This window comes from Protopterus annectens, chromosome 6.part0 (genome assembly GCF_019279795.1).
Source record: "Protopterus annectens isolate FY-2018-M chromosome 6.part0, PAN1.0, whole genome shotgun sequence".
NCBI lineage: Eukaryota > Metazoa > Chordata > Ceratodontiformes > Protopteridae > Protopterus > Protopterus annectens.
Genome location: NC_056737.1, coordinates 1,990,853,794 through 1,990,869,748, shown reverse-complemented (window position 1 = coordinate 1,990,869,748; position 15,955 = coordinate 1,990,853,794). Strand labels below are relative to the sequence as shown.

The 15,955-nt window shown below is 39.0% G+C and overlaps 1 protein-coding gene across 4 annotated transcripts in view; it reads left to right on the top strand.

The window, feature by feature from the left end:
* The window catches only part of CCDC141 (coiled-coil domain containing 141), a 2,268,332-nt gene that overhangs the window by 882,372 nt on the left and 1,370,005 nt on the right, over positions 1-15,955 (top strand). For all 4 annotated transcript variants that reach the window (XM_044075309.1, XM_044075306.1, XM_044075307.1 and 1 more), the window contains one exon: positions 7,862-7,981. In XM_044075309.1, the coding sequence (XP_043931244.1) occupies positions 7,862-7,981 (120 nt within the window). The remainder of the gene's footprint in view (positions 1-7,861; positions 7,982-15,955) is intronic.

The window sequence follows — 15,955 nt, the reverse complement described above, 5'->3', positions numbered from 1 at the left end:
ACTAGGGATGTGTCCTTCACTGATGGTTCTATTGATCAGGATGGAAATGGGATAGGCAATGAATTTGGCTGATTTTTGTAGATATTCAGTGGATAGTTGGTCTGCTGAAGGAGAGGATGGTTTCAGTTTTTGGATAAGGGTAAGAATATATGTTGTTGGGACTGGTTGAAAGAGAAATGGAGGGGGTTGGGCAGAGTTAGAGTTAGATATAGGAAAGCCTTGGGCTAGTTTCTTATTTGTTATAAGTATATTTCCATCCTTACATACACACATATCAATACTTCAAGCACGGGCAACAATGCCCAACCAGTTTTGCCAGAATACCATTCACTAGTTCATGTGGTGTGTTTCCAGGCTGTTCTAAAAATATCCAAACCAGTATTTGTCCTGTTCCATTTTACCAGCCTGTTCCATGCAGTGGCCACTCTGCCAGTTAACCACTCAACACACCTTCCATTCCCACAGATATTTCCATGAAGGAAATCTGATGACTCTCTAGCACTTTCCGCCAACCCCAAACACCCCAGAATCAGCTATCCCCATATGCTCAACACGTCTGAGCAAGCTCACTTTCCAGACCACTGCAAAGGGTACTGCACAAAATCAAGTGCTCTTAGTCTTTCACAATAACTCAGACTTCCACTCTTATGTAAGTCCTTAATGTGTTTGGACCAAAATACATTTTAAATATAAAATTGTGCATATTATTTGTTTATTTATTTATTTATTTATTTTTATCATGCATCAACTTAATGAGCTAAACTAAGTGTTGAGAGACCATCAATATGTGTACATGTGGTTTAAAACAGCCCTTTTATTATATATATTTTTTTAAACCAAAAACTTCATTGCCAAGAATCATCTTGGAGGCTCCTCAGAGCCATTAAGCATTATTGTCACTCTGTCTCCATTACCATAGCAACATGGTAGCGTCTGTTTCTGTTAGTGTGTCTGTGTACTGCATACCAGAGGCTCACGATGCACCTGATGCAAAGCTTCACTTCACTGCAACTTCAAGCCCAAATTCCCACCCTTTTAGTGAGGCAGCAGCCAAGAAAAGAACGTTGAGCAAACAGATCAAAAAAAAAAAAAAAAAAAAAAAAACTTCCCAACAAACCGCCACAGCAAGACATAACACATTCTTCCAGCCTTCCCATCTCTCACTCAGCAGATGTATAAACAAACTGTTCTCTGCCAAAATATCCCAAATCACAGTTTTATCCACCCCCTTCCCCTGGATCCAAGCTAAAACACCAAATGTCTCTTTCTAATACACAAGCATCAGTAAACCTCGATCACAAGCTGCAACCCACAGCTTCCTGGAGACAAAAGCAACAACATACAACAGCTTCCAGACACAGCTGCATCCACGCACACCATATCAGGATTGATCAAACAGCACTTGTAGCTGTGATACCTGCCATAATTGATATTAACTATGTTTAGACAGAATAATGACATTTGTACTAGCATCCAAACAGAGCTGCATCCACGCACACTATATCAGGATTGATCAAACAGCACTGCTACCTGCCATAATTGATATTAACTATATTTAAACAGAATAATGATGACATTTGTACTAAGAGCTATTATTATTTAACCAGGATATACATGACATTTCTAAATCATACTTTAACTGAAGATGGCATTAGTCTCCATGACAGCATTTTTTTTTCAAAACACTCTACTGTTACTGCTATTATATATTATGTTAATTTGTTACACTTGAGTCTAAACTCTGATGAATGGTACCTTGTTGAATTAGTTAATTAATTACGTAAATTGTTATAAGTAAAATCAATGAAAACTGAACAAGATAAGTATTCATTGAGTTCAAATAGGGGAACAGAAACTTCTATATTTGTATTATATGTTGCTTTGTTTGGCTTATATATAATGTAAATAGTAACCCATCTTGACCTACCTTTGTTTGTGAAGAATTATTGGACTCTGAACATTCTGAATAAATCACTACTGTTTCTCAGTTGTTTAAGAAACCCTCTATTTTTTTAAATAAAAACAGGTAACAATTGATGTACCATATCAGTTGATACTTTGAGAGATGTAGTTGTAAGAGTTATTTTTTGGGACAGCTATCTTGGACTCATGTTTTGTTTCTTCTTTCTAGCATCAGTCCAAGGATTTGTTTCTTTTATTCTTTTAAGAGTAGGAGCCATCCATTCCATTTCTTCTGGGATAGACACTAGGCTGTTGTTTTTGATAAATGTAGTAGCGTCTTCTAAGTCATTAAAGGTTCTCATCTCATTGGCAAAAAGTATTTTTGCCTTGTCTGGAAAGGCCAGATGTGCTTTAATGTTGTTTTGTTTCAAAAGTTTTATTATTGGCCAGACTTTTTTCCTTTGTTCTAGTATTCTGAAAGAATAATCATTGTCAAACCTTATCAAGCTTTGATTGTATTTTAAGGATGATTGTCTCCAAGCAGATTTTAATATTAGTTCCTTGTCCAGAAATGAAAGAAATTTTATAACTATGGATCTGGGTGGAGTATTTGTTGAGTTAGAAGCAGGTTTCCTAAGTGCTCTATGCGCCCTTTCAATTCCAAATAAAAGTCTCTCTTTCAAGTCTAAAAATTCAGGAATCCAGGTTGTTCATAGGTTCATAGGTAGGTACTAGGCTATCTGCCCGAAGGCATTTATAAGCCTAGCCAGAATGTGTTGGCTTTCGCCGCCCCTTTAGATTAGTTCCCTGTCTCTTGAAGAGGGTTAGCAAGGAGCTCTGCCTAATGTAGATTGGAATCTTGTTCCAGAGCATGGGAAGTCTTTGGGACATGACTCTATCCTTCCAGCATATCCTATTTATTGTTGTGGTGAGGTTTTGATCCCTGGAGCATGTGGATTGAGGGGATATGGTTTTCTTTAGGTGGAGCATGTCCATCAATTCTGGGTTGGACATGGCCTTGTATGTCAGGCAGAGATCACCTCTGAGTAGGCGGTATGCAACTGAGTATAGCTGGAGTTTCTTCATTCGAGCTGCATAGGGCATCTGCTTGAGGCCAGTGATCCTCTTGGTGAGGAACTTCTGTGGTCTTTCCAGTTGTTGAAGGTGCTTTGTAAGGTACATCCCAAATGGGGCACTGTACTCTATGATGGGTCTGATGAGTGATGCGTAGAGAGGCCCAATGACCTCTTTTGATCTGGATGCAAACCCTTTTGTGATTAGGTGGGCCACATAGAAGGATTTTCTAACCACTTTGGCAATATGATTATCAAAGGAGAGGTTACTATCTACTTGGGTCCCCAGATCCCTTATTACGTCTTCCTTATTTAGGGGGCTACCACCTATGTGGTAGTTTGTGGGCACTTTGTTTTTTCCAAAGGGGATGACTATGCACTTTTTGGCATTTAGCTTGAGGCCATGGTTTTGACACCAGGTATCTGTCTCAGTGAGACCCTTTTGGAGGATGTTTGTGTCAGCCGGAGAGTCAATTATAGCCCCTAGTTTGCAGTCGTCCAAGAACTTGGTCAGCCATAGTCCTCCTGTGCTTGCCTGTACCTCTGAGAAGTATATGCTGAACAAGTGGGGTCTTAGGACTGAGCCCTGGGGGACGCTACTTGTAACCGGTTTAGAGTCAGACATAGCTACCACAACTCTTACCATGTGGGTTCTGTCCATGAGCCAGTTGGCAACCCATCTCGTGACATAGGGGTTTATGTTTCAGCTAAGTGAGCTTGTCTATAATACCTGAGTGGGGAATGGTATTGAAGGACTTTGTGAGGTCTAGGTAGGCTGTGTGGACCACCTTTCCCTCGTCTATAGCCTTGGTACTGTCTCAAAGAAGTCCACCAGGTTTAGGAGGCATGATCTGCCCTTAACAAAGCTGAACTGGGTAGGGTCCAGTGTTTGGAGGTTTCCAATGTCTCAGTTAATGAGATCCATGTGCTCCATAGCTTTGCAGACCAAGCTAGTCAAGCTTATAGGGCTATAGTTCCCAGGGTCTGTTGTGGCTCCACCCTTGTGGAGTGGAATAACCACTGCTGTGCGCCACTCTGTGGGCATGTAGCCTGTGGAGAGGCTGAGTTTAAACAGTGTGTTTAGGTGAGGGGTTAGTTCATCTTTGAGCTCATGTAGGATGCAGCCTGGGACACTGTCCCGTCCCATTGATGCTGTGTTTTTGGCTTTGAAGAGGGCTGTTTTAACCTGAGTGTCTGTGATTTCAGGGACACTACATTCTTCTGGTATAGTTATGGGCCCTTTTGGGAGTGAGAGGGGGGTGAAGTTTCACTGACCCTGTCTGCCAGGATGTTGGCTAGATCGGTCAGTTCAGAGTATTTTGTGCCATTCTGCACTAACTCCGAGCAGATCTCAGAATTGCCACTTAGCTTCATGACATAGCTAAAGTATGCCTTGTGGTTATCTTTGGAGTTCATGGCAATTTTTCTTTCGAAGCTAGCCTTGGATGATTTTATGAGGGAACGTAGTTTCCTGCTGATACTGATCAGGGATGTCTTCCCTTCTTGGGATTTTACTCTTTTCTGTACTAGTTTCCTCCTTCTGTTGTATAGCTTGTTTATGGCAGGGGTCCACCAGACTGGTTACCTTTTCTTGGAGGAGTGAGTCTTGGTTTTGTTTGGGATAGCATGATCCATGCATTCTTGTAGGTGACCGAAGAGTGCATTAGTAAAGGATTTTGCAGCTTGGACAGCTTTATCCTTTAGCATGGAGGCTTTGAAACTTCAACCTCGGTCTTAAGTAACGTGAAGTTTGCTTTTGAAAAGTTTTTCATGGTGGTTCTTTGACTGGGGGTGGTGGCGGAATGTGGATATCCAGAGTGGTTAGTTTATGGACAGATATAACCAGCGAGGGGTTGACACCGGTCGCCCATGTTGGTGATGACCAGGTCCAATATGTTGTTATCTCTAGTGGGGGTGTTGACCAGTTGATCCAGGGCATTTGAGTTTATAAATTCTAGGAAATGTTGGGCAAGGGAGTTTGTACTTGAGTAGTTCTCCAAGTTAATGTTTGGGTAATTGAAATCACCCAATATAAGGGTGTTTGGTAGGACCTTTATGTTTCCCAGTGTTTCCAGGAATGCGGAGTGGGAGTCCTGGGACATGGTGGGTGATCTGTAGCAAGCTATAATTTGAATAGCAGTTTTGCCCATTGTTAGTTGCACATGGATGATCTCTGAAGTATCATGCTGTGCCTCTAACCTGCTGGTGTGGATATCCTTGATGAATATGGATACCCCCCCGCCTTTTGTATTTCAGTCCGGGTTCTGTGGCCAAAATGTATGGTATGAGTTGTAGCCTGGTAGTGCTGGGGTGCTCTCTGGTGCTTTAAACCAGGTTTATGTTACTGCACATATATCGATTTTCTCCATACTGAGGAGTGCCTCGAGTGTGTGCATTTTGATGTTTAGACTTCTGGCATTGAGCAGCATTACCCTCAGTTTTTTGTTACTTTTGCTATTTACAGTGGTGGGTTTGTATTTTGAGCCTTGCCTAAAAAAGGCACTATGGGTGTGGCAAGAGTCTTGGCCAGTATTTGAAAGCCTAAGGGTGACAGGTGCAAGCCGTCTCTAGCGAAGCAGCGTGGCTTGTTGAGCATGTCATCCCAGGCTGAGAGACACTGGATCCCCTTTGAATGACACCAGAAACTTAGCCAATTGTTGAAATTGATATTTTTTTCTCTATACCATGGTATCATTCTTGGTGAGGGCAGGATGCTACTCAGGGTCAGGGTCATACCGGCCTGAGCTATGTGATCAGAGAGCTCCTCTATGTCTCTTTTCATGTAGTCCAGGGAGGTATGGCTCAGGTCATTCAAACCAACATGGACAATGACAGAGTCATATTTGTACTTGTTCTGGAGTGACCTGAGTGCTTGTGTTATGTGGCGGATCCTGGCACCCGACAGGCAGCTAACAGTAACCTTCGACTTGTTCAGCCTAGTGAGTGGGAGATCAGTGTGCCTGACTATAGAGTCATCTATTACTAGTGTGTTGGGTATGTTATTTTCCTTAAGGGCTGTGACTGTATGGCACACTGGTTTTGTGAAGTATGTGTTTCATAGTTTGTGTTGGGAATGTTTGGGTTGTGTTAAGAATGAAATAATGTCTTCTCCTTCATTGTTTTCAGGCAGACCAAAGATCTTTATGTTGTTTCTCGTTTCCCTGTTTTCTAAGTTATCTATTTTGTTAAGCAGGCATGTATTCTGTTTAAGCAGAAATTGTTTTTGGAATTCTTCCTCTTTGAGTCTCCCTTCAGTGCCATTTAGAGAAGTCTCTATATTTGTTATTTTTGTATGGTGTTGCTGTAATAGTTCCTTAAGGATATCAGTCTATTTTTGAGAATTTTATTTGAGGTTTTCTAAGTCATTTTTAAAGCCATCCATCTTCAAAGATAGTTCCTGTAAGGTAGATGTCATCAATTGCAGTTCTTTTTTCAAAGCAGCATCTGTATGAGAATTCCTTGAGTTGTTCATATTTAGTGACTCAATATATCTCCAAGTTACTTGACAGGAATGTTTTTGTATATATCCTCCAAAATTGATATTTATGTAGTCTAGTAGTTTATCTATAGATTTCTGACATTTTAAACTTGAAAATAATAACATTTTCCTATATTATTATACTAGTTTATGGAGCTCTCAAAATTCGCTGCTTTCAGTTGGCCATCTAGGCTCCGCCCCTCACTTACCATTTCGACAAACACATACACTCAGTTGGAATAGCTATGAAAGTAGAGGCAAAGAGAGAGCGATAGCCAGGGTACCTTTTTGGCTAGGCTTATATAGGCCCCAGGGCCAATAGACTTGTACCTACCTATGAACCTATGAACCTGCTCTGGTAGAGGTTTTAGCTGAATCTATAACAGAAGCAGCTTTTAAAAATTGATAATTTGTAGGGCATATAAAATATTGCATGATAACTATAAGAATCAATCAGTGGAGGTTAAAAAACATTGGGATGAGAGACTGAATAATCAATTCACAAGGAAACACTGGGAGAATATTTGTATGACTTCCAAATATGACACAAAGTCTAGAAGATTCATGATGTTTGCTTTGAAGTGTTTGCATGTGTATTTTTGTACCTCAAGCGGACTCCAAAGGCTTTTCTTCAGGTAAATGTTAAATATTGGAGGTGTAATGGGGAGAAAGAGGTAACTGGGGACGTATGTTTTGGCAGTGTAATGAGTTGGCAGACTTTAAAACCTCCCTATAAAAACTCTTGTCAGAAATATTGGGTGAGCAAATGGGTATAACTTAGAAAAATTATGTTTTTTTGAGATGGGATACAGGATCTGAACTGCCTTGACATAGTAAGGTCTTGTTAAGTTTAATTCTAGTGGCTGCCAAATAAACCGTTGCTAGAAAATGGAAATCAAAGTCTAAACCAACTGAATTTGAAGTAGTGAATATTGTGACAGAGACAAAAGAAGTGGAAGAAGTGGAAGCAGAAACTTTAGAAAAGGGTAGGAGCAAATTACATAAAAAATGGAAATTGTGGGAACAGTACATGAAGAATAATTTTTTGGAGGAGTGAGGTTTAAGGGAAGTCAGGCATTGAACAATTTACATAATGTTGGATTGATGATGATTGCAACCATGAACATTTTAACATAGTTTGTTTACTTTTATATAAATGTATGTTTGCCTATGTCTTCAATGATAATTTAATAAAGGGGTTAAAAACGCACTGGGTGAAAATGCCATTCACAAACAGTACCATGCACTTCAGTTGGTCAAACAAAGTTACAGTCGACAAAATGTAGTATAACCATACACATTACATATATCTATATAATATGTATGTGTGTATGTGCCTATGTGTCTGTTGTTTGTGAGTGAGTGTGTTTTTATGTGCATATTTAAAAAACTATTTTCTTCCCCTAAGGTATCAACATATGTTCAGAAATGCACTGCACTGCTGGCAACTGTCCTAGATCCAGGTGTTTGCCTGTCTGAATCTAAAGGTGTTCTAGAGACACATCTGCAACTGTCTCAGCAGCTTAAGGTAAGCAAAAACTTTCTTTAACCATAAGGCTATAAATAAAAATACACACACATACACACACACACACACACATACACACACACACACACACACACACACACACACACACACACACACACACACACGCACACACACACACACACACACACACACACACACACACACACACACACACACACACACACACACACACACACACACATGCGCGCACACACACAGGCACACAGAAACACACAAACACAGACACACACACACACACACACACACACACACACACACACACACACACACATGCACGCATGTACACACACACACACACACACACACACACACACACACACACACACAAAATGGGACAGATTTTAAAAGAATTCCATAAGTCTGCCCTGATTCCTAAAGACCTTCATTCAGTGTAAGTGACTTACTTCAGTGTAGGGCCTATCTCCAACAGGCTTACAATCGGAATTAGGTTCCAAAATACTTGGTCACTCACACTGACAGCACATCTTTTGGAATCAGAGCCAATGATTATTATGAAACTTGTCTTTAATATAATAGTTTTATCTTTAATGACCAGAAATTACATGTTATGCACAACCATAGGAACTGTATTGCTATAAGTATTTGCAGATGAAGGAACCTGAAATCCACATAATCTACCAAAGTAACACAACTTGGACACTTGCTGGTATAAAAGCTAATACAATTTCAGAATTTCAGTCATTCTGCTAGTGGTTAGTAACTGGCCAGTGTTACAATGAATTGTTCACAACTGGATGAGTTGTATCTTGGTAAGTGTCTTTAAAGGAAATAATTGCTGGCACTGCTTCCACTACACCGCCGCCAATGATTCATTGCTATTTTACCTGTTTTATTCTGTAGTGGTATATCCATAAAATCAACATGATTTTGGTGTTGTGGGAGGGAGCTTGCCCCTACATGGATGTGCAGAGGGGCTTACTTCTAGCAAAAACACTTCCATTTTGATATTTTTTTCATCTACATGAAGCTATGCCCTGTTTTTTTTTTCTGGTTGTACCTTTGCCCATTTATAACTCAATAAGTCATTCCTAGCTTCATCTGGACAGTAATATATTACTGTATTACTTTCACCTTTTCATGAGGGTAAGGTGGTTCACACAGCCTATCTAGATTTTGCCAAGGCGTTCAACACCATCCCCCACTCTGGAATTATAGATAAACTCACTAAACTAGGTATAAATCCCTATGTCACAAGATGGGTTGCCAACTGGCTCACTGACAGAACCCATACTGTGAAAATAGCAGACTCCAAATCTGACTTCAGACCAGTGACAAGTGGAGTACCACAGGGTTCAGTCCTGGGTCCTGTACTGTTTGGTATCTACTTCTCTGATGTTCAGGCTAGCACAGAAGGTCTTTGGCTAATGAAGTTCACAGATGACTGCAAACTAAGAGCCATAATCAAAACTCCTAACGATGTGGACATCCTGCAAAAGGGCCTCACTGAGACAGATACCTGGTGTCAAAGCCATGGCCTCAAGCTCAATGCCAAAAAGTGCATTGTCATCCCCTTTGGTACAAACTCTGTACCCATGAACTACAACATAGGCGGTAGTGTACTTAACACTGAAAGTGTGATAAGAGACCTTGGGACACAGATGGACAGTAGTCTCTCCTTTGATAATCACATCACCTCAGTAGTCAGGAAATCCTTCTACATTGCACACCTCATCACAATAGGTTTCTCATCCAGAAAGAAAGAGGTCATTGTTCCCTCTCTACTCATCACTCATTAGACCTATTATAGAGTACAATGCCTCTTTTGGTATGTACCTCACAAGACATCTACAACAACAACTGGAAAGGCCGCAGAAATACCTCACAAAGAAGATTACTGGCCTCAAACAGATGCCCTATGCAAACCATCTGAAACAAACTCCAGCTTTACTCCGTCGCATATCTCCTACTCAGAGGTGATCTCTGCCTAACATACAAAGCTATGTCAAACCCAGAGGCGTTGGACATGCTCCACTTAAAGAAATCCCAATCCCTCTGAGCTACACACTCTAGGGACCTAAACCTTGTCACCACAATAAACAGAACATGCCGGAGGGATAGATTCCTGTTCCAGAGACTTCCCATACTCTGGAATAAAATACCTATCTATATCAAACAAAGCTCCTCATTAGCACTCTTCAAGAAAAATTTTGATGATTGGATGGGAAATTAGAAATTCACCCCAGGGATTACTTCTGTGGCTCTGCTCGACAGTGGCACAGGAAAATAATTTTCTTGGGTGGCAAAAGCCAGGGTACCTATGAACCTATGAACCTGGATATTAGTACTCTTCTGTGACAGTGCTGGAAGGCTATGAATTTATTTTATTTCATAAACTGGTGTTGATAATCGATTCACGATTCAATCACTTTACTAATAAGTGTAAGTTGCCTGCCACCTCATCTCAAAGCTCCTACTTGCAGGAGTAACTACAAACAATTGTGGAGGTATGCTCCTACTCTACAAATGATTGTGGAGGTATGCTCATACTCTACAAAAGATTGTGGAGGTATGCTCCTACTCTACAGACGATTGTGGAGGTATGCTCCTACTCTACAAAAGATTGTGGAGGTATGCTCATACTCTACAAAAGATTGTGGAGGTATGCTCCTACTCTACAGACGATTGTGGAGGTATGCTCATACTCTACAAAAGATTGTGGAGGTATGCTCCTACTCTACAGACGATTGTGGAGGTATGCTCATACTCTACAAAAGATTGTGGAGGTATGCTCCTACTCTACAGACGATTGTGGAGGTATGCTCATACTCTACAAAAGATTGTGGAGGTATGCTCCTACTCTACAGACGATTGTGGAGGTATGCTCATACTCTACAAAAGATTGTGGAGGTATGCTCCTACTCTACAGACGATTGTGGAGGTATGCTCATACTCTACAAAAGATTGTGGAGGTATGCTCCTACTCTACAGACGATTGTGGAGGTATGCTCCTACTCTACAAACAATTGTGGAGGTATGCTCCTACTCTACAGACGATTGTGGAGGTAGAATGTGCAGAGTTTTAGGTGTATGGCTGAGAAGGTTGGTGATATAATTTGCTAGTCTTTTCGATCTTGAATTCCTGGGTTTGATTCCTTTCAATGTCCACTTACAGGAGTTGTGACCTTGAAGAAATTATATAACCAATCCATGCTTCTGAGTCATCCTTGAAGGAAGTCTTCTGTGCTTACTGGGAGTGACTAGTTACAGATAAATAAAATAAAAAATAAATTCAGGCTCCTTGCCTGATGATTAATTGGATTATAAGGGTATAAGTTTAGGGGAGAGTTTTTTAATGCAAAAATAAAGGACACAAGAGAAATAGATTATGTTACTGCATAAGTAAGAATTTAGACTAGTCCTCCTTTAAAAAGAAGATCTTTCCAATTATTGTAGATTAGGTGTTGCTGACAGGAAGTCACATTTGCAGGTTTGTATTTGCTACTGCTAATCTGTCAGACCCAGGATTTTCCAAAAACTAAATGTTTTGGTAAATCCTGTCTTAGTGTAGAGGGATAAAAATATCTCAGAACTTACTTGCTCAAAAATTCTGAACAAACCTGAAACTAATGGGAGAAAAGGGGAATTTATCGAATTTGCTGTAGTGTGTTGTTCAGCAGCAAATTCTGTATGTCAAAAAGGAAGGGAGTATCTTTTTCTTGCTGATAAGAATACTTTTGCAAGACAAGCTTCCTAATGGTCTTTACTATCTTGTTGACTAGCTGTGTTTAGGGCTTTTGTATTCATTCACCCTGCCTCATTGCTTTTCTTTCTTCATTTGGGAGTATTCCTTGGCATATACATCTTCAGTTAATCTCTTATTTAAACATATCTTGCATTTCAATCATCTTAAGAAATTTATCCTTCTTTCTTTTGAACTTAACCTCTGCACAGAAATTGTTGACTAGATCTCTTCTTGAGTTTGCGTATTCTTTTTCTTGAACATTCTTAACTGGACAACACCATTCTTGTTGGTAGTTATTTCACATTGTCTGAATTATAGCATTGATTTAACCCTCTCCTTATGCACTTTCACAAGGATTAATTCACCCTTTATGGCTAAATTGATTTCTACCATTGCACTGATTCAGTATATTCATTTACTATTCTTTTATCTTCAACCTCAAAACCCAGGGAATGGTTATTATACCTGATGGGCACCACAAGGCAACTATGGGCTAATGCTCCTAGGATCATCATAAGAAAACCAAAGTAACATTTTGTTTCATTTCTCTAGAATAAATTACAGGCTTCTGTGTGTAAACAGATTATTTCCTATTGTTTTGCCAGCTGGATTTTGTTACACCTCTTCTGGCACATCTGTTGATCCTATCAGAGCACATTTGACCAGCAGAGCAATAGGTTTGGATGCATTCTGTATGGGAGTGTTGGCTAGTAAGGTTTGTGAAGCAGTGAGTTGATATTTTTGTACACATTAACCAAGCATTATAAGCTGATCTATGAAACAAAGACTGGATTTGTGAATCGGGAGACTCTTGCAACAGCAGTCAGTCAAGAAATGTCAGTGCAGACATGCTACTTACATTTAGATCTATAACTTGTAATTCTACCAATGTACAGAGACTGCACAGACAGTAATTATGGAAGTGATATGGTACAGTTGAGTTAGGGCACATTGACATTTCTGTGTCCACAGTATAAACTCCATGTCTTCATATGGTGGTTAGAATTGGTAGGCAGTGGTGTAGCTCAGATTATTGGAATTAATTTCCAACTCCCAGAACATAGTTCTCTCCCAGTGTAACCATCATCTCAGATAGCATATGTTCATTGACAGCATATCATTTTCTTATTGCAAAATAGAAAAAAAATGAAAGAGAAAGAAAGAAATGACAGGCTTAAGCAATAATATCATAAATAAACTGCTTAGGTAACCGATATTTCTAAAAATAAACAATTACATTTAACAAGATCTGTAACCTATTAAAATAAAATCATACTAAATCATATTTTAAAATGCAAATTCCAGTGTACAAATGCATATAACAAAGATTCAATCAGTATCAGAGAAACACGGATTCACAGATTCTTAAGCATTCCAAGGCCACTGAGACTCATGACCATCCTCACCTTCCCAATACCCTCCCTGTGGCAGCATCTCCTTTCTCCAGAAGGGCCATACCCATCAATCCTGGTGCAAATTTGTAGATACCCATCCAGTCATCTAGTTTATGTTTAAGGGAAGATAGTGAGTTGCACTGCTTAACATGCAGGGGAAATTTATTCTAGAAATTTGTTAGGAGCTGGGTTTGCAGAGAAATAGGAGGTTGAGGGCAATCAGGTCCCTAATGGAGCATTAACTGAGATCTCACCTCAAAAATCTAAAAAACACTGAATAAAGTGAAAGAGCTTCCAGCCTCTCTCGGTAGCTCAGGGACTTCACCCATATGATCTTTTTGCTTAAGAAGCTTTGGGTTCTTTCTAATTGTTTGATATGTTTAGTGAGATACATCCTAAAGTGAAGCAGTGTACAGAATAATTGGCCTAATCAATGTTGAGCATATAGGAGTGACTACTTGTTTACATCTTGATGATATTCCTTTCACAATTAGTTGGGGCAAAAAAATGATTTCCAGACAACTATTGTTATACGATGGTCCAAAGAGAAGGATCTATCAACCCAAGAGCCCAGGTCCTTAACTATATTTTCATTTTGTACATGTGTGTTGTCTATGCAATTTGATGGCAGAAGGGTTAACTTTCAAAAGTGATGATGTTATACTGCTTAGCATTTATTTTGAGTACATTTTAGTACACTAGGAGTTTACTAGGATAAGTTCATCCTGGTGGGTTTGTGTGTCATAAAATCCCTTAACAGCAATTCCCGGTTTGCTATGTTGACTCTCAGCTTAAAGATCTGAGATGTAAATTCCAAAAAGGAGAGTTCCCAACAGCAAGTACTGGGGGACATCAACAGTCCTGTTCATATTTTCTAATGGTGCAGCTATAACTGGCACCGTGTGGCTTTTTTCAGCCAGTTTGTTATCCATCTTACTATATATTTTTTAAGCATTAAGCTTTTGTATGATGCCAGCATAGGGAATGGTGTTAATATATGCAGATTGTGCTACATGACTACCATCTACAGCCTCTGTAACTTTTTTTGAAGCAGTTTACCAGAGTAAATAGTCAGGATCAACCCTTCATAAAACCTAACTATTAGGGATTAAGTCTAACAAGATTCATGATGTCACAGCGTATGTGGTCATTTTAAAATAACATTCCATACCTTGGCAGAGAGGCTTGAAAGGCTGATAGATCAGTGATTACCTAGGTCAGTTATAAAGCCACCTTTATGAAGGGCATCACCACTGCTGTGTGCCACTCATCAGGGACAAAGCCAGTAGCTAAACTTAAGTTTGAGGAGTGCATCTGTAAGGGCATGTTTAACATTATTAATTAAGCAACTAGGTGTATTATTAAGTCTCAAGAAGGAAGTACTTTAGTCATGGTTAGCACTTTCAGTAACTGATCTTTAGAAATAACAATCCACTTATAGTTTTGACAAATACAAGATCAGTTACTTGGATACTTTGATTGCACATACCCATAACACGTTTAAATGCACAGTTTACAGAAACCCTACCTTTAGCAATTTTTATTTATATTTCACCTGTTGCCACCCCACCCCTTAGTCAAAAGAAGAGTATAGTTAATTGTTAGTGTATCCGTATAGCCAGAATGACATCATATTTTGATGATGTATCTAAGGTATTGGACATAGTAGTGTTTACTGGAAGGAGTTACCCTCCTCAAATGGTAAAAGAAATAAGGAATTACATCCAATACCAATGGGTTTTTCAGTATAAACCCCTACTGGGTACAGGGATTGGTTTTGCAAAGCAGACAAGAGGATTAAGTAATTATGAAAGAGCCCTGGTGATTCAAAATTGCCCTCAAACCAGTGAAATTACAAACCTTATTAAAATAAATCGGAACATTTTACAAGCGAACCCTGCTATTTTTCAATTATTAGGGCCAGGACCTAGATTTAGTTTTAAAACAGGGGGATAATTTAAAGGAATGGTTTGAATGTAGGCAGGGTTATAAAAGACCTTGTAAAGGTGAACAGAAATGTGGAAGTTGTGCACAATGTTCTTACAATCTTGAAATTAAAAATTTAGTATTTGAGAATAATTTGTATTCTTTCTTACAGTTCTGTAAGGGTAACTGTCAGTCAAAGTATGTTGTGTATCTTGTTAAGTGCTCCAGTTGCCCCTCTTTTTATGTAGGTAAAACAAAGAGATACCTCTGGAGATGCATCTACAAGCACAATTATGAAATAGGAAGAATAATAATAAAAATGTCTTATATAAGCATTCTCTTACCTTCATAAATTGCAAGAAATTCCAATTTCACATCTTGGAACAAATAAAACAAAATCCAAGAGGGGGAAATGTAAATGTGAAATTAGAGGCATAAGAGTTAAGTGGCAGCTTAGACTGCATGCTTTTCAAGAACCTGGCCTGAACAAACAAAGCTCTATCCAACCCCTTTTAAGAATGAGATCCATGTTAAAATGAATAGGCTTGGGCATTCACTGTATCTTTGGTTTTTAGCATTGTGTTTTTAATAATGTGCAGTAATAGGATGTAAATATTTTGGTTAAAAGAATTTTTATGGTGGATGTTTTATTTGATTGTTTTAGAGATTCTTATATGGGAATTAGGTTTTAACTGCTAATTCTTATTGGCACTGTATCTTTAAATCCCATTTTCCATTAAGTAATTAATTATGTTCCTAATCCATGGTAGAATATATATAAAGGAGGTTTTTATTATATTAATTCATTTTGAAGAAGTCTTAGTTTATTAAGGATGAAAGTGCTGAATTTACTTTGGAAATAAAAGTTTTATACATTTTTAAATATGTTTTTCTTAGCTGTCCATTCTGTTTAAGCTGCTAACATTACAT